The sequence below is a fragment of the Oncorhynchus nerka genome, linkage group LG18 (assembly GCF_034236695.1).
Source record: "Oncorhynchus nerka isolate Pitt River linkage group LG18, Oner_Uvic_2.0, whole genome shotgun sequence".
Lineage (NCBI taxonomy): Eukaryota > Metazoa > Chordata > Actinopteri > Salmoniformes > Salmonidae > Oncorhynchus > Oncorhynchus nerka.
Window position 1 is genome coordinate 14423465 of NC_088413.1, and position 19929 is coordinate 14443393.

At 45.7% G+C, this 19929-nt stretch overlaps 1 protein-coding gene across 4 annotated transcripts; it reads right to left on the bottom strand.

Annotated features, from left to right (window-relative positions):
* Nucleotides 1-6: 6 nt before the first annotated feature.
* On the bottom strand, nt 7-16952 carry LOC135561756 (short coiled-coil protein B). Of its 4 annotated transcripts, none has more exons than XM_065003552.1 (4): nt 16493-16952; nt 10928-10999; nt 10745-10822; nt 7-992 (listed from the first exon to the last, which is right to left on the bottom strand). In XM_065003552.1, the coding sequence occupies exons 1-4, from the start codon at nt 16560-16562 to the stop codon at nt 850-852; spliced, it is 363 nt and encodes a 120-aa protein (XP_064859624.1). In that variant the 5' UTR covers nt 16563-16952; the 3' UTR covers nt 7-849. The 4 variants fall into 4 exon arrangements, with proteins under 4 accessions (XP_064859624.1, XP_064859623.1, XP_064859626.1 ...); XM_065003551.1 differs by having other exon boundaries at nt 10745-10825; nt 16493-16951; XM_065003554.1 differs by lacking the exon at nt 16493-16952 and adding an exon at nt 14981-15103.
* Nucleotides 16953-19929: the final 2977 nt, after the last annotated feature.

A 19929-nucleotide genomic window follows, 5' to 3' on the forward strand; every position in this document is an offset into this window, starting at 1 on the left:
GAGTATCTTAGTAGTGCTTAAAAAAAAATACACCATACAGAATCATATTTCATAATGTTTGTGTTGATCAATAAGTGGTGGAAATTAACAATTTTTAAAAAAAAGACACTTAGTAACCTTTTGACCAATCAGATGAGAGAGAACAGTCGATGGGATGCGTTATTATATTATTGTATGTCATTCAATATGTTTGATTCATATTTTGGGGCCAGGAGTTTGGCCATATTCATATCCAACAAGTCCAGTTTCCTTCCACATCCAACCAGTCATCAAAATAAAAAGGTCTGATGTCATAACTCATTAGAGATGCCGTTGACATGACAACACAAAACAGTATAATTAGGTGAATTATAAAACCAGTTAAATCATGTGGGGGGGGGGGGTTATGTTAGGGGGAGGGTAAAAAGAGGTCAAACAAGAATGTAAACTGGACTCTTAGGGGTGTAGTTGGAGTGGAGGGAGGATTTTGGGGTCTGGAATTAGAAGTTGCCCCCTAACCACAGATCTAGGATCAGACTACTCTACATAGTACACTACTTTTAAATCAGAGCTCATGGCATCCTATTCCCTACATAGTACACTACTTTTAACCAGAGCTTATGGCATTCTGTGCATTACATAGTGCACTACTTAGGAAATAATCTGCCATTTGGAACACGCTCATATCTGTCCCTAGAACTGTGGTCACAAACATCTTCTACCTCCTCTGCTGTCATTTGGGAGAGGAGATGTTGCAGGTAGCCTGAGTGCCAGTCTGTCTGTGCCATCATGCCTACGGTTTGTGTCGGCACAAACAGACCTGCTACCAGGCTTTTGTAGGTGGTCTCAACTCCCCTTGGTCGCCGTGGGTTACTTCCGTTTGCTCTTGTTGTCGGTGGTTTGGAACACACTGGAGGCCGACATGAGGTTCTCGATGTACTGGCCTAGAACCTGGTTCTCCGACTTCAACTTCAGGTTCTCCTCTTTGACCGCATCCACACGTGCTGACAGATCTGGAACAACAGAGGTACGGGACTTAGAACTAGACAGACCAGTGTTTCCCCTAGATAATTGTTTTTAAGGCTGGGTGCAACAGAGGTTGACAGGGAGGCCACCCCGCCTAAGTAATGATGGATGAAACACCGATACAGAAACCTGATGGCTTATTCCATATCAATGCCAAATACTCCTCCCTCCCTCTGCCAGACTAGACTGAATGTTTTGGCTTATTCCACATCAATGACAAATACTCCTCCCTGCCAGACTAGACTGAATGTTTTGGCTTATTCCACATCAATGCCAAATACTCCTCCCTGCCAGACTAGACTGAATGTTTTGGCTTATTCCACATCAATGACAAATACTCCTCCCTGCCAGACTAGACTGTTTTAGCTTATTCCACATCATTGCCAAATACTCCTCCCTGCCAGACTAGACTGTTTTACCTTATTCCATATCAATGCCAAATGCTCCTCCCTACCAGACTAGACTGAATGTTTTACCTTATTCCACATCAATGCCAAATACTCCTCCCTACCAGACTAGACTGAATGTTTTTGGCTTATTCCACATCAATGCCAAATACTCCTCCCTGCCAGACTAAACTGAATATTTTGGCTTATTCCATATCAATGCCAAATACTCCTCCCTCCCTCTGCCAGACTAGACTGAATGTTTTGGCTTATTCCACATCAATGACAAATACTCCTCCCTCCCTGCCTAGACTGAATGTTTTGGCTTATTCCACATCAATGCCAAATACTCCTCCCTACCAGACTAGACTGAATGTTTTGGCTTATTCCACATCAATGCCAAATACTCCTCCCTACCAGACTAGACTGAATGTTTTGGCTTATTCCACATCAATGACAAATACTCCTCCCTGCCAGACTAGACTGATTGTTTTAGCTTATTCCACATCAATGACAAATACTCCTCCCTGCCAGACTAGACTGTTTTAGCTTATTCCACATCAATGCCAAATGCTCCTCCCTGCCAGACTAGACTGATTGTTTTAGCTTATTCCACATCAATGCCAAATGCTCCTCCCTACCAGACTAGACTGAATGTTTTGGCTTATTCCACATCAATGACAAATACTCCTCCCTGCCAGACTAGACTGAATGTTTTAGCTTATTCCACATCAATGCCAAATACTCCTCCCTGCCAGACTAGACTGATTGTTTTAGCTTATTCCACATCAATGACAAATACTCCTCCCTGCCAGACTAGACTGTTTTAGCTTATTCCACATCAATGCCAAATACTCCTCCCTGCCAGACTATACTGTTTTAGCTTATTCCACATCAATGCCAAATACTCCTCCCTACCAGACTAGACTGAATGTTTTAGCTTATTCCACATCAATGCAAAATACTCCTCCCTACCAGACTAGACTGAATGTTTTGGCTTATTCCACATCAATGACACATCTCCTCCCTACCAGACTAGACTGTTTTAGCTTATTCCACATCAATGACAAATACTCCTCCCTGCCAGACTAGACTGTTTTAGCTTATTCCACATCATTGCCAAATACTCCTCCCTGCCAGACTAGACTGTTTTACCTTATTCCACATCAATGCCAAATACCAGACTAGACACCTTATTCCATATCAATGCCAAATACTCCTCCCTGCCAGACTAGACTGTTTTACCTTATTCCATATCAATGCCAAATACTCCTCCCTGCCAGACTAGACTGTTTTACCTTATTCCATATCAATGCCAAATACTCCTCCCTGCCAGACTAGACTGTTTTAGCTTATTCCACATCATTGCCAAATACTCCTCCCTGCCAGACTAGACTGTTTTACCTTATTCCACATCAATGCCAAATGCTCCTCCCTACCAGACTAGACTGTTTTACCTTATTCCATATCAATGCCAAATACTCCTCCCTGCCAGACTAGACTGTTTTACCTTATTCCATATCAATGCCAAATACTCCTCCCTCCCTCTGCCAGATTAGACTGAATGTTTTGGCTTATTCCACATCAATGACAAATACTCCTCCCTACCAGACTAGACCGAATGTTTTAGCTTATTCCACATCAATGCCAAATACTCCTCCCTCCCTGCCAGACTAGACTGAATGTTTTGGCTTATTCCACATCAATGACAAATACTCCTCCCTCCCTGCCTAGACTGAATGTTTTGGCTTATTCCACATCAATGCCAAATACTCCTCCCTACCAGACTAGACTGGATGTTTTGGCTTATTCCACATCAATGCCAAATACTCCTCCCTACCAGACTAGACTGAATGTTTTGGCTTATTCCACATCAATGACAAATACTCCTCCCTGCCAGACTAGACTGTTTTAGCTTATTCCACATCAATGCCAAATGCTCCTCCCTGCCAGACTAGACTGATTGTTTTAGCTTATTCCACATCAATGCCAAATGCTCCTCCCTACCAGACTAGACTGAATGTTTTGGCTTATTCCACATCAATGACAAATACTCCTCCCTGCCAGACTAGACTGAATGTTTTAGCTTATTCCACATCAATGCCAAATACTCCTCACTGCCAGACTAGACTGATTGTTTTAGCTTATTCCACATCAATGACAAATACTCCTCCCTGCCAGATTAGACTGTTTTACCTTATTCCACATCAATGCCAAATACTCCTCCCTCCCTGCCTAGACTGAATGTTTTACACCTCCACACAAAACTTGGTTGAAGATAGAATCGGAGACCCATTTAGGAGCTCCATTAACACAACTGGAGCCTCACTGACAGAGGAGAGACATAAACACACCTTCCACTGTGTAACAGAGACATGAACACACCTTCCACTGTGTAACAGAGACATGAACACACCTTCCACTGTGTAACAGAGAGAGAGGAGAGACATGAACCCACCTTCCACTGTGTAACAGAGAGACATAAACACACCTTCCACTGTGTAACAGAGACATGAACACACCTTCCACTGTGTAACAGAGAGGAGAGACATGAACACACCTTCCACTGTGTAACAGAGAGGAGAGACATGAACACACCTTCCACTGTGTAACAGAGACATGAACACACCTTCCACTGTGTAACAGAGAGGAGACATGAACACACCTTCCACTGTGTAACAGAGAGGAGAGACATGAACACAAATTCCACTGTGTAACAGAGACATGAACACACCTTCCACTGTGTAACAGAGAGGAGAGACATGAACACACCTTCCACTGTGTAACAGAGACATGAACACTCCTTCCACTGTGTAACAGAGAGACATGAACACACCTTCCACTGTGTAACAGAGAGGAGACATGAACACTCCTTCCACTGTGTAACAGAGAGGAGAGACATGAACACACCTTCCACTGTGTAACAGAGAGGAGAGACATGAACACACCTTCCACTGTGTAACAGAGAGGAGACATGAACACACCTTCCACTGTGTAACAGAGACATGAACACACCTTCCACTGTGGAACAGAGAGAGAGGAGAGACATGAACACACCTTCCACTGTGTAACAGAGAGACATGAACACACCTTCCACTGTGTAACAGAGAGAGGAGAGACATGAACACACCTTCCACTGTGTAACAGAGAGAGGAGAGACATGAACACACCTTCCACTGTGTAACAGAGAGAGGAGACATGTAAAACATACCTTACATGTGTAACAGAGAGACATGAACACACCTTCCACTGACATGAACACACCTTCCACTGTGTAACAGAGACATGAACACACCTTCCACTGTGTAACAGAGACATGAACACACCTTCCACTGTGTAACAGAGACATGAACACACCTTCCACTGTGTAACAGAGACATGAACACACCTTCCACTGTGTAACAGAGACATGAACACACCTTCCACTGTGTAACAGAGACATGAACACACCTTCCACTGTGTAACAGAGACATGAACACACCTTCCACTGTGTAACAGAGAGGAGAGACATGAACACACCTTCCACTGTGTAACAGAGAGGAGACATGAACACACCTTCCACTGTGTAACAACAGAGAGACATGAACACACCTTCCACTGTGTACAGAGAGAGACATGAACACACCTTCCACTGTGTAACAGGAGAGACATGAACACACATTCCACTGTGTAACAGAGAGACATGAACACACATTCCACTGTGTAACAGAGAGAGAGGAGAGACATGAACACACATTCCACTGTGTAACAGAGAGAGAGGAGAGACATGAACACACCTTCCACTGTGTAACAGAGAGAGGAGAGACATGAACACACCTTCCACTATGTAACAGAGAGACATGAACACACCTTCCACTGTGTAACAGAGAGGAGAGACATGAACACACCTTCCACTGTGTAACAGAGAGGAGACATGAACACACCTTCCACTGTGTAACAGAGAGGAGAGACATGAACACACCTTCCACTGTGTAACAGAGACATGAACACACCTTCCACTGTGTAACAGAGAGGAGACATGAACACACCTTCCACTGTGTAACAGAGAGAGAGGAGAGACATGAACACACCTTCCACTGTGTAACAGAGAGGAGAGACATGAACACACCTTCCACTGTGTAACAGAGAGGAGACATGAACACACCTTCCACTGTGTAACAGAGAGACATGAACACACCTTCCACTGTGTAACAGAGAGACATGAACACACCTTTCACTGTGTAACAGAGAGACATGAACACACCTTCCACTGTGTAACAGAGACATGAACACACCTTCCACTGTGTAACAGAGAGACATGAACACACCTTCCACTGTGTAACAGAGAGACATGAACACACCTTCCACTGTGTAACAGAGACATGAACACACCTTCCACTGTGTAACAGAGACATGAACACACCTTCCACTGTGTAACAGAAAGGAGAGACATGAACACACCTTCCACTGTGTAACAGAAAGGAGAGACATGAACACACCTTCCACTGTGTAACAGAGAGGAGAGACATGAACACACCTTCCACTGTGTAACAGAGACATGAACACACCTTCCACTGTGTAACAGAGAGGAGAGACATGAACACACCTTCCACTGTGTAACAGAGACATGAACACACCTTCCACTGTGTAACAGAGAGGAGAGACATGAACACACCTTCCATTGTGTAACAGAGACATGAACACTCCTTCCACTGTGTAACAGAGAGACATGAACACACCTTCCACTGTGTAACAGAGAGGAGACATGAACACTCCTTCCACTGTGTAACAGAGAGGAGAGACATGAACACACCTTCCACTGTGTAACAGAGAGGAGAGACATGAACACACCTTCCACTGTGTAACAGAGACATGAACACACCTTCCACTGTGTAACAGACATTAACACACCTTCCACTGTGTAACAGAGAGGAGAGACATGAACACACCTTCCACTGTGTAACAGAGACATGAACACACCTTCCACTGTGTAACAGAGAGGAGACATGAACACACCTTCCACTGTGTAACAGAGAGGAGAGACATGAACACACCTTCCACTGTGTAACAGAGACATGAACACACCTTCCACTGTGTAACAGAGAGGAGACATGAACACACCTTCCACTGTGTAACAGAGAGGAGAGACATGAACACACCTTCCACTGTGTAACAGAGAGACATGAACACACCTTCCACTGTGTAACAGAGAGGAGAGACATGAACACACCTTCCACTGTGTAACAGAGAGGAGAGACATGAACACACCTTCCACTGTGTAACAGAGACATGAACACACCTTCCACTGTGTAACAGAGAGGAGACATGAACACACCTTCCACTGTGTAACAGAGACATGAACACACCTTCCACTGTGTAACAGAGACATGAACACACCTTCCACTGTGTAACAGAGAGAGAGGAGAGACATGAACCCACCTTCCACTGTGTAACAGAGAGACATAAACACACCTTCCACTGTGTAACAGAGACATGAACACACCTTCCACTGTGTAACAGAGAGGAGAGACATGAACACACCTTCCACTGTGTAACAGAGAGGAGAGACATGAACACACCTTCCACTGTGTAACAGAGACATGAACACACCTTCCACTGTGTAACAGAGAGGAGACATGAACACACCTTCCACTGTGTAACAGAGAGGAGAGACATGAACACAAATTCCACTGTGTAACAGAGACATGAACACACCTTCCACTGTGTAACAGAGAGGAGAGACATGAACACACCTTCCACTGTGTAACAGAGACATGAACACTCCTTCCACTGTGTAACAGAGAGACATGAACACACCTTCCACTGTGTAACAGAGAGGAGACATGAACACTCCTTCCACTGTGTAACAGAGAGGAGAGACATGAACACACCTTCCACTGTGTAACAGAGAGGAGAGACATGAACACACCTTCCACTGTGTAACAGAGAGGAGACATGAACACACCTTCCACTGTGTAACAGAGAGACATGAACACACCTTCCACTGTGTAACAGAGAGAGGAGAGACATGAACACACCTTCCACTGTGTAACAGAGAGACATGAACACACCTTCCACTGTGTAACAGAGAGAGGAGAGACATGAACACACCTTCCACTGTGTAACAGAGAGAGGAGAGACATGAACACACCTTCCACTGTGTAACAGAGAGAGGAGAGACATGAACACACCTTCCACTGTGTAACAGAGAGACATGAACACACCTTCCACTGAGTAACAGAGACATGAACACACCTTCCACTGTGTAACAGAGACATGAACACACCTTCCACTGTGTAACAGAGACATGAACACACCTTCCACTGTGTAACAGAGACATGAACACACCTTCCACTGTGTAACAGAGACATGAACACACCTTCCACTGTGTAACAGAGACATGAACACACCTTCCACTGTGTAACAGAGACATGAACACACCTTCCACTGTGTAACAGAGACATGAACACACCTTCCACTGTGTAACAGAGAGGAGAGACATGAACACACCTTCCACTGTGTAACAGAGAGGAGACATGAACACACCTTCCACTGTGTAACAGAGAGACATGAACACACATTCCACTGTGTAACAGAGAGGAGACATGAACACACCTTCCACTGTGTAACAGAGAGAGAGGAGAGACATGAACACACATTCCACTGTGTAACAGAGAGACATGAACACACATTCCACTGTGTAACAGAGAGAGAGGAGAGACATGAACACACATTCCACTGTGTAACAGAGAGAGAGGAGAGACATGAACACACCTTCCACTGTGTAACAGAGAGAGGAGAGACATGAACACACCTTCCACTATGTAACAGAGAGACATGAACACACCTTCCACTGTGTAACAGAGAGGAGAGACATGAACACACCTTCCACTGTGTAACAGAGAGGAGACATGAACACACCTTCCACTGTGTAACAGAGAGGAGAGACATGAACACACCTTCCACTGTGTAACAGAGACATGAACACACCTTCCACTGTGTAACAGAGAGGAGACATGAACACACCTTCCACTGTGTAACAGAGACATGAACACACCTTCCACTGTGTAACAGAGAGGAGAGACATGAACACACCTTCCACTGTGTAACAGAGAGGAGACATGAACACACCTTCCACTGTGTAACAGAGAGGAGAGACATGAACACACCTTCCACTGTGTAACAGAGAGACATGAACACACCTTCCACTGTGTAACAGAGAGACATGAACACACCTTTCACTGTGTAACAGAGAGACATGAACACACCTTCCACTGTGTAACAGAGACATGAACACACCTTCCACTGTGTAACAGAGAGACATGAACACACCTTCCACTGTGTAACAGAGAGACATGAACACACCTTCCACTGTGTAACAGAGACATGAACACACCTTCCACTGTGTAACAGAGACATGAACACACCTTCCACTGTGTAACAGAAAGGAGAGACATGAACACACCTTCCACTGTGTAACAGAAAGGAGAGACATGAACACACCTTCCACTGTGTAACAGAGAGGAGAGACATGAACACACCTTCCACTGTGTAACAGAGACATGAACACACCTTCCACTGTGTAACAGAGAGGAGAGACATGAACACACCTTCCACTGTGTAACAGAGACATGAACACACCTTCCACTGTGTAACAGAGAGGAGAGACATGAACACACCTTCCATTGTGTAACAGAGACATGAACACTCCTTCCACTGTGTAACAGAGAGACATGAACACACCTTCCACTGTGTAACAGAGAGGAGACATGAACACTCCTTCCACTGTGTAACAGAGAGGAGAGACATGAACACACCTTCCACTGTGTAACAGAGAGGAGAGACATGAACACACCTTCCACTGTGTAACAGAGACATGAACACACCTTCCACTGTGTAACAGACATTAACACACCTTCCACTGTGTAACAGAGACATGAACACACCTTCCACTGTGTAACAGAGAGAGACATGAACACACCTTCCACTGTGTAACAGAGACATGAACACACCTTCCACTGTGTAACAGAGAGGAGACATGAACACACCTTCCACTGTGTAACAGAGACATGAACACACCTTCCACTGTGTAACAGAGACATGAACACACCTTCCACTGTGTAACAGAGACATGAACACACCTTCCACTGTGTAACAGAGACATGAACACACCTTCCACTGTGTAACAGAGACATGAACACACCTTCCACTGTGTAACAAGAGGAGACATGAACACACCTTCCACTGTGTAACAGAGACATGAACACACCTTCCACTGTGTAACAGAGATGAACATAGGAACACACCTTCCACTGTGTAACAGAGACATGAACATACCTTCCACTGTGTAACAGAGAGAGGAGAGACATGAACACACCTTCCACTGTGTAACAGAGACATGAACACACCTTCCACTGTGTAACAGAGAGGAGAGACATGAACACACCTTCCACTGTGTAACAGAGAGAGAGGAGAGACATGAACACACCTTCCACTGTGTAACAGAGAGAGAGGAGAGACATGAACACACCTTCCACTGTGTAACAGAGAGAGAGACATGAACACACCTTCCACTGTGTAACAGAGACATGAACACACCTTCCACTGTGTAACAGAGAGACATGAACACACCTTCCACTGTGTAACAGAGAGGAGACATGAACACACCTTCCACTGTGTAACAGAGAGGAAAGACATGAACACACCTTCCACTGTGTAACAGAGAGACATGAACACACCTTCCACTGTGTAACAGAGAGGAGACATGAACACACCTTCCACTGTGTAACAGAGAGACATGAACACACCTTCCACTGTGTAACAGAGAGGAGACATGAACACACCTTCCACTGTGTAACAGAGACATGAACACACCTTCCACTGTGTAACAGAGAGGAGAGACATGAACACACATTACACTGTGTAACAGAGACATGAACACACCTTCCACTGTGTAACAGAGAGGAGAGACATGAACACACCTTCCACTGTGTAACAGAGAGACATGAACACACCTTCCACTGTGTAACAGAGAGGAGACATGAACACACCTTCCACTGTGTAACAGAGAGAGAGATGTGTGTAACAGAGAGAGAGATGTGTGTAACAGAGAGAGAGATGTGTGTAACAGAGAGAGAGATGTGTGTAACAGAGAGAGAGATGTGTGTAACAGAGAGCGAGATGTGTGTAACAGAGAGGGAGATGTGTGTAACAGAGAGAGAGATGTGTGTAACAGAGAGAGAGAGATGTGTGTAACAGAGAGAGAGAGAGATGTGTGTCACAGAGAGAGAGGTGTGTGTAACAGAGAGAGAGATGTGTAACAGGAAGCGAGATGTGTGTAACAGAGAGAGAGATGTGTAACAGAGAGATGTTACCTTCCAGTGTGTGTTGTAGCTCCAGCACCTGGTTGATGAGCCTCGTCTTCTCCTCCATCTCAACCTGGTTCTCCATGTCTCCTGACAAACACAACACACACTATATTACTGAACACACACGTAATCAGACAGGCAGGCAGGCAGGCAGGCAGGCAGACCAGAGGATGTGTTGTTGTTCATTACCATCCATGTGACAGTTCATGGTGAAGTCCTCGTTGTCCTGTTTGGTGAGCAGGACTGCAGTTCCTCTGTCCCCTGTAGACACATCAAGGTGAGCGAAACATATAGTTAGATCATATGATTTATATTATACATCTTTATTTAACTGGGTAAGTCAGTTAGGAACAAATTATTATTTACGACGGCCAAACCCCCGGCCAAACCCTAAGCAGGACGGCGCTGGGACAATTGTGCGCCGCCCTACAGGACTCCCAATCACGGCCGGTGGTGATACAGCCTGGAATCGAACCAGGGTCTGTAGTGACGTCTCTAGCACTGAGACACAGTGCCTTAGACCGCTGAACCAGGGTCTGTAGTGACGCCTCTAGCACTGAGACACAGTGCCTTAGACCGCTGAACCAGGGTCTGTAGTGACACCTCTAGCACTGAGACACAGTGCCTCAGACCGCTGAACCAGGGTCTGTAGTGACGCCTCTAGCACTGAGACACAGTGCCTCAGACCACTGAACCAGGGTCTGTAGTGACGCCTCTAGCACTGAGACACAGTGCTTTCGACCGCTGAACCAGGGTCTGTAGTAACGCCTCAGACCGCTGAACCAGGGTCTGTAGTGACGCCTCAGACCGCTGAACCACGGTCTGTAGTGACGCCTCAGACCGCTGAACCACGGTCTGTAGTGACGCCTCCAGCACTGAGATGCAGTGCCTTAAACCACTGTGATACAAAGGTCCAAAGCAACGTAACATGTGCAGGATGTTGCCATCTCATTCAGGGACCTCATCTGTCCCGAAACCAAAAAGCCCTTGGTCTCCAACTAACGGTCCCCAGTTAACTCCTCCACCTGCCTAACGGACTAGTAACTCTAACAACGCGGATAAAAGTAGCTAGAGAAGTGAACACCAGTACTACTACGTTAGCTGGCTACCATCATCTACATACCCAAACAAGAAGACAGAGGAAGACATAAGAGGCCAAGATGACACGTGATGTTAGCAGTCTCTCTAGCTGTTACAGTAACTAAACACACCCCCAGGACCAGCCAGCTAGCTGTCTCTCTAGCTGTTACAGTAACTAAACACACCCCCAGGACCAGCCAGCTAGCTGTCTCTCTAGCTGTTACAGTAACTAAACACACCCAGGACCAGCCAGCTAGCTGTCTCTCTAGCTGTTACAGTAACTAAACACACCCCCAGGACCAGCCAGCTAGCTGTCTCTCTAGCTGTTACAGTAACTAAACACACCCCCAGGACCAGCCAGCTAGCTGTCTCTCTAGCTGTTACAGTAACTAAACACACCCCCAGGACCAGCCAGCTAGCTGTCTCTCTAGCTGTTACAGTAACTAAACACACCCCCAGGACCAGCCAGCTAGCTGTCTCTCTAGCTGTTACAGTAACTAGACACACCCAGGACCAGCCAGCTAGCTGTCTCTCTAGCTGTTACAGTAACTAAACACACCCAAGACCAGCCAGCTAGCTGTCTCTCTAGCTGTTACAGTAACTAAACAACACACCCAGGACCAGCCAGCTAGCTGTCTCTCTAGCTGTTACAGTAACTAAACACACCCAGGACCAGCCAGCTAGCTGTCTCTCTAGCTGTTACAGTAACTAAACACACCCAGGACCAGCCAGCTAGCTGTCTCTCTAGCTGTTACAGTAACTAAACACACCCAGGACCAGCCAGCTAGCTGTCTCTCTAGCTGTTACAGTAACTAAACACACCCAGGACCAGCCAGCTAGCTCTCTCTAGCTGTTACAGTAACTAAACACACCCAGGACCAGCCAGCTAGCTGTCTCTCTAGCTGTTACAGTAACTAAACACACCCAGGACCAGCCAGCTAGCTGTCTCTCTAGCTGTTACAGTAACTAAACACACCCAGGACCAGCCAGCTAGCTGTCTCTCTAGCTGTTACAGTAACTAAACAACACCCCCAGGACCAGCCAGCTAGCTGTCTCTCTAGCTGTTACAGTAACTAAACAACACCCCCAGGACCAGCCAGCTAGCTGTCTCTCTAGCTGTTACAGTAACTAAACACACCCAAGACCAGCCAGCTAGCTGTCTCTCTAGCTGTTACAGTAACTAAACACACCCCAGGACCAGCCAGCTAGCTGTCTCTCTAGCTGTTACAGTAACTAAACACACCCAAGACCAGCCAGCTAGCTGTCTCTCTAGCTGTTACAGTAACTAAACACACCCAAGACCAGCCAGCTAGCTGTCTCTCTAGCTGTTACAGTAACTAAACAACACCCAGGACCAGCCAGCTAGCTGTCTCTCTAGCTGTTACAGTAACTAAACACACCCAAGACCAGCCAGCTAGCTGTCTCTCTAGCTGTTACAGTAACTAAACAACAACACACCCAAGACCAGCCAGCTAGCAGTCTCTCTAGCTGTTACAGTAACTAAACACACCCAGGACCAGCCAGCTAGCTGTCTCTCTAGCTGTTACAGTAACTAAACACACCCAGGACCAGCCAGCTAGCTGTCTCTCTAGCTGTTACAGTAACTAAACACACCCAAGACCAGCCAGCTAGCTGTCTCTCTAGCTGTTACAGTAACTAAACACACCCAGGACCAGCCAGCTAGCTGTCTCTCTAGCTGTTACAGTAACTAAACAACAACACACCCAAGACCAGCCAGCTAGCAGTCTCTCTAGCTGTTACAGTAACTAAACACACCCAGGACCAGCCAGCTAGCTGTCTCTCTAGCTGTTACAGTAACTAAACACACCCAAGACCAGCCAGCTAGCTGTCTCTCTAGCTGTTACAGTAACTAAACACACCCAAGACCAGCCAGCTAGCTGTCTCTCTAGCTGTTACAGTAACTAAACAACACACCCAGGACCAGCCAGCTAGCGGTCTCTCTAGCTGTTACAGTAACTAAACAACACACCCAGGACCAGCCAGCTAGCTGTCTCTCTAGCTGTTACAGTAACTAAACAACACACCCAAGACCAGCCAGCTAGCTGTCTCTCTAGCTGTTACAGTAACTAAACACACCCAAGACCAGCCAGCTAGCTGTCTCTCTAGCTGTTACAGTAACTAAACACACCCAAGACCAGCCAGCTAGCTGTCTCTCTAGCTGTTACAGTAACTAAACACACCCAAGACCAGCCAGCTAGCTGTCTCTCGAGCTGTTACAGTAACTAAACACACCCAGGACCAGCCAGCTAGCTGTCTCTCTAGCTGTTACAGTAACTAAACACACCCAGGACCAGCCAGCTAGCTGTCTCTCTAGCTGTTACAGTAACTAAACAACACACCCAGGACCAGCCAGCTAGCTGTCTCTCTAGCTGTTACAGTAACTAAACAACACACCCAAGACCAGCCAGCTAGCTGTCTCTCTAGCTGTTACAGTAACTAAACAACACACCCAGGACCAGCCAGCTAGCTGTCTCTCTAGCTGTTACAGTAACTAAACACACCCAAGACCAGCCAGCTAGCTGTCTCTCTAGCTGTTACAGTAACTAAACACACCCAAGACCAGCCAGCTAGCGGTCTCTCTAGCTGTTACAGTAACTAAACACACCCAAGACCAGCCAGCTAGCTGTCTCTCTAGCTGTTACAGTAACTAAACACACCCAAGACCAGCCAGCTAGCTGTCTCTCTAGCTGTTACAGTAACTAAACACACCCAAGACCAGCCAGCTAGCTGTCTCTCTAGCTGTTACAGTAACTAAACAACAACACACCCAAGACCAGCCAGCTAGCTGTCTCTCTAGCTGTTACAGTAACTAAACACACCCAAGACCAGCCAGCTGGTAAGTTAGCATAGCGGCAGGCTAATGTTAGCCATCTAGCTGGTTCATACGATATGCTCACCTTTTACAGAGAAGGAAGAAAACGACTCCTGTATCTAACTACCGGCTATCACATTAATAACCGCGATATTATGATGTTAGTTTGTGTACCTAACTAACTCGTAGTTAGTCACAATGCTCGTTACAGTAGCAAGTTAGACAGCTAAAATCTCAGAAAATCTGTCAAATCCGTAGAATTGACGTGCGATTCTCAACAACGACAAGCCTCGTAGTCTCGTTACATTTCTGAAATGTCAGTCACTTACCCTTCGATATAATAACAATATTGTGTCAAAACGTTAGCCGGGGTTTTGTGTGGATAACGTTGTTATGTGCTAGACGACACTGCGGATTTCCATGTATGACAGTCGGCGATGGGACCTCCTCGCATTATCTGGGTGTAGGAACCGACGCGGCCGACAGGGGGAGCAGCGCAATGCAAACAGACACAGCCGGAAGCAAAATATAACACCACATTTATTGGGCCCCGAAACAATACGCATGTATGAACTCATTCCCTCCTCTTGTCTACTTGCTCCTTCCACTAGACGTAGACTAGTAGTCTGATGAAGGGAAAACGTGAAGGACATTTGACATCCGATTAGGTGTGGCAGCACTGTGTGCGTCTGTATGCGTACATTGTTTCTGAAGGTTGTATCTGTTTGTGCCGATAGTACAGCCTCAGACACCTTAAACACACACACACTGCAGCTCTGACAGTCTCTCGGTCACTCCCTGAGTAGTGAACTAGACAGGCTAGCGGAGCAACAGCGGTTGGCAACACCTGTACCTCTAGTCCTAAGGTTCTGTACCTCTAGCCCTAAGGTGCTGTACCTCTAGTCCTAAGGTGCTGTACCTCTAGCCCTAAGGTGCTGTACCTCTAGCCCTAAGGTTCTGTACCTCTAGTCCTAAGGTTCTGTACCTCCAGTCCTAAGGTTCTGTACCTCTAGTCCTAAGGTTCTGTACCTAGTCTAGTCCTAAGGTTCTGTACCTCTAGTCCTAAGGTTCTGTACCTCTAGTCCTAAGGTGCTGTACCTCTAGTCCTAAGGTTCTGTACCTCTAGTCCTAAGGTTCTGTACCTCTAGTCCTAAGGTTCTGTACCTCTAGTCCTAAGGTTCTGTACCTCTAGTCCTAAGGTTCTGTACCTCCAGTCCTAAGGTTCTGTACCTCCAGTCCTAAGGTGCTGTACCTCTAGTCCTAAGGTTCTGTACCTCCAGTCCTAAGGTTCTGTACCTCTAGTCCTAAGGTTCTGTACCTCCAGTCCTAAGGTTCTGTACCTCCAGTCCTAAGGTTCTGTACCTCTAGTCCTAAGGTTCTGTACCTCCAGTCCTAAGGTTCTGTACCTCCAGTCCTAAGGTTCTGTACCTCTAGTCCTAAGGTTCTGTACCTCTAGTCCTAAGGTTCTGTAGCTTATAGTACCTCAGTGTTCTGTAGGTTATAGTACCTCTGTGTTCTGTAGCTTATTGTACCTCTGTGTTCTGTAGCTTTGTGTTTGTCTCTGTCTCTCTGGCTTTTACAGTGTGTTTGTCTCTGTCTCTCTGGGGGAATGAGGCCTTTACAGTATGTGTGTGTGTGTGTGTGTGTGTGTGTGTGTGTGTGTGTGTGTGTGTGTGTGTGTGTGTGTGTGTGTGTGTGTGTCTGTGTGTGTGTTTGTCTGTCTGTCTGTCTGTGGTTTCCTAGAAACAAGGGTGGCTCAACTTTACCCCCCTCTCCCCTGCAGGTTTGTAGGTGAATGGACAGAGCTACTAGCTTTGTAATTAAAGGTGAGTTTGTCTTACCTGTAGGTCTGTCATCGGCGAGGGAGATGTTAGTGAAACTCCCGTCCTCTTCTTCCAGCTCTGCTTCCATGACCGGACTGGAGTTTTCCCTGATTCACCCTCGTAGTTTATTTTTCTCTCTGGACTCTGGACTCTGGTCTCTGGTCTCTGGTCTCTGATCTCTGGACTCTGGTCTCTGGTCTCTGGTCTCTGGACTCTGGTCTCTGGTCTCTAGCCTAACCGTTCCATTCTCCCCGTCGGCCTGTTTTTCACTCCCTCACTCCTGCTTTCTATCTCTCCTTATCGTTTGACTCTTTTCTCACAGTCCCTCTTTTTGGACATTTGTTTTCTCAACCTGCTTTCTTCGTCTGTGTCACTCCCTTGCCTCTCCTTCACCCCCGTCTCTCTCTCTCTCTCTCTGTCTCTCTTTTTCACAGGCGGCTGGCTCCCTCTCCTTCTGAATTATTTATGTTGTCACGGTTACCTGCCCAGATAACCTTAGTTACTGGACAGGTGACACTAGTTTTGTCCTGGGAAGCAGTTGCTGATTGGCTCATAAAGGATTCAAAGTTCAGGGAGGGTTATTTGTTGGTTGAAAAGAAACACAATCAAGTGCCATAAACACACATACACACACACACACACACACACATACATACACACACACACACACACACACACACACACACACACACACACACATACACACACACACACACATACATACACACACCTACCTTTCCCCATGCTCACTTGGTCACACATTAACTAGAGAAGGACATTAAGTACAGAGAGGTAAAGAACCAGCAGACAGCTGCACGCTCTTTCTCCACTCCTTTACTCTCTCTTTTTGTCTTTCTCCACTCCTTTACTCTCTCTTTCTCCACTCCTTACTCTCTCTTTCTCCACTCCTTACTCTCTTTCTGTCTTTCTCCACTCCTTACTCTCTCTTTCTCCACTCCTTACTCTCTCTTTCTCCACTCCTTACTCTCTTTCTGTCTTTCTCCACTCCTTACTCTGTCTTTCTCCACTCCTTACTCTCTCTTTCTCCACTCCTTACTCTCTTTCTGTCTTTCTCCACTCCTTGCTCTCTCTTTCTCCACTCCTTACTCTCTCTTTCTCCACTCCTTACTCTCTCTTTCTTCACTCCTTACTCTCTCTTTCTGTCTCTCTCCACTCCTTACTCTCTCTCTCTGTCTTTCTCCACTCCTTACTCTCTCTTTCTGTGTTTCATTGCTTATCTATCTCTCTCAATTCAATTTCAATTCAACTCAAGGGGCTTTATTGGCATGGGAAACATATGTTAACATTGCCAAAGCGAGTGAAGTAGATAATATACAAAAGTGAAATAAACAATAAAAATATACAGTAAACATTATACATAAAGAAGTTCCAGGGAAAAGGAAACCGCACACCACTCTTGATAGTATCACTGATCTTTAATAAGCTTTACTTATCGGCCTCATGGCTTTTGTGAGTTAAATTTATTTTTATTTTTAATTTGGCACCCTTGTGTAGACCTAGCCCCGCCCACATCTCGTGTTTTTCCCAATGCCAAATTAAGAGCTTCATCCACACACATAATTGTGTTGCTGTCCTGGAGCCCTGTGGGTGTGTTTGTGAACAGAGCCCGGAACCAGCTTGCTTAGGGGCTCATAGTTTATTTTCTCAATAGGTGATGGATTTGTTATGGAATGTCTTGAGCTCTTATTTAGTACGGTGTAGTTATTTCCACCTTTATCCGTCAAATGAGCATTATCTAAGGCTGGTTAGCTCAGTTGGTTAGAGCGTCGTGCTAATAACTTGCGAAGGTGGGTTCGATACCCGTACTGGCCAGGAGATTTTGTTTTTACTTTACTTTGTATGTCTACAGTGTCACATAACTGTATTGATTGGGGTCTACAATGTGCATTTTAAATTAGTAGTATAACTCTCTCTCTCTGTCTTTCTCCCTCCTTACTCTGTTTTTTCTCTCTCTGTCTTTCTCCACTCCTTCTCTGTCTTTCTCCCTCCTTACTCTGTCTTTCTCCACTCTTACTCTCTCTTTCTGTCTTTCTCCACTCCTTACTCTCTCTTTCTGTCTTTCTCCACTCTCTCTTTCTGTCTTTCTCCTTACTCTCTCTTTCTGTCTTTCTCCACTCCTTACTCTCTCTTTCTGTCTTTCTCCACTCCTTACTCTCTCTTTCTCCACTCTTACTCTCTCTTTCTCCACTCCTTACTCTCTCTTTCTCTTTCTCCACTCCTTACTCTCTCTTTCTGTCTTTCTCCACTCCTTACTCTCTCTTTCTGTCTTTCTAAACTCCTTACTCTCTCTTTCTGTCTTTCTCCACTCTTACTCTTCTTTCTCTCTTTCTGTCTTTCTCCACTCCTTACTCTCTTTCTGTCTTTCTCCCTCTTACTCTCTCTTTCTCCCTCTTCTCTTTCTGTCTTTTCCCACTCTCTTTCTCCCTCCTTACTCTGTCTTTCTCCACTCCTTACTCTCTCTTTCTGTCTTTCTCCACTCCTTACTCTCTCTTTCTGTCTTTCTCCACTCCTTGTCTTCTCCACTCCTTACTCTCTCTTTCTGTCTTTCTCCACTCCTTACTCTCTCTTTCTGTCTTTCTCCCTCCTTACTCTCTCTTTCTGTCTTTCTCACTCTTACTCACTCTTTACTCTCTCTTTCTGTCTTTCTCACTCCTTACTCTCTCTTTCTCCACTCCTTACTCTGTCTTTCTCTCTTTCTTACTCTCTCTCTGTCTTTCTCCACTCCTTACTCTCTTTCTCTTTTCTTACTCTCTCTTTCTGTCTTTCTCCACTCCTTACTCTCTCTTTCTCTCTTTCTGTCTTTCTCCACTCTTACTCTCTCTTTCTGTCTTTCTCCCTCCTTACTCTCTTTCTTTCTCCACTCCTTACTCTCTCTTTCTGTCTTTCTCCACTCCTTACTCTCTCTTTCTCTCTTTACTCTGTCTTTCTCCACTCCTTTACTCTCTCTTTCTGTCTTTCTCCACTCCTTACTCTCTCTTTCTCTCTTTCTCCACTCCTTACTCTCTCTTTCTGTCTTTCTTCCACTGTCTTTTACTCTCTCTTTCTTTCTGTCTTTCTCCACTCCTTACTCTCTCTTCTTCTTTCTCCACTCCTTACTCTCTCTTTCTGTCTTTCTCCACTCTACTCTCTCTTTCTGTCTTTCTACTCCTTACTCTGTCTTTTCACTCCACTCTCTCTCTGTCTTTCTCCACTCCTTACTCTGTCTTTCTCCACTCCTTCTCTCTCTCTGTCTTTCTCCACTCCTTACTGTCTCTCTTTCTGTCTTTCTCTCCTCTCTCTGTCTTTCTCCACTCCTTACTCTCTCTCTCTGTCTTTCTCCACTCCCTCTCTCTTTCTGTCTTCTCCCTCCACTCTCTTTCTGTCTTTCTCCCTCCTTACTCTCTCTCTGTCTTACTCTCTGTCTTTCTCCCTCTTTCTCTTCACTCTCTCTTTCT

What these genes read in the sequence shown, in the direction of transcription:
- LOC135561756 (XM_065003551.1), bottom strand. Translation starts at nt 16,562, where the DNA reads ATGGAAGCAGAGCTGGAAGAAGAGGACGGGAGTTTCACTAACATCTCC. An exon ending in CGCCGATGACAGACCTACAG is followed by an intron (nt 11,000 to 16,492) that starts GTAAGACAAACT and finishes ATGTGTCTACAG; the next exon opens with GGGACAGAGGAACTGCAGTC. An exon ending in CATGAACTGTCACATGGATG is followed by an intron (nt 10,826 to 10,927) that starts GTAATGAACAAC and finishes TGTGTTTGTCAG; the next exon opens with GAGACATGGAGAACCAGGTT.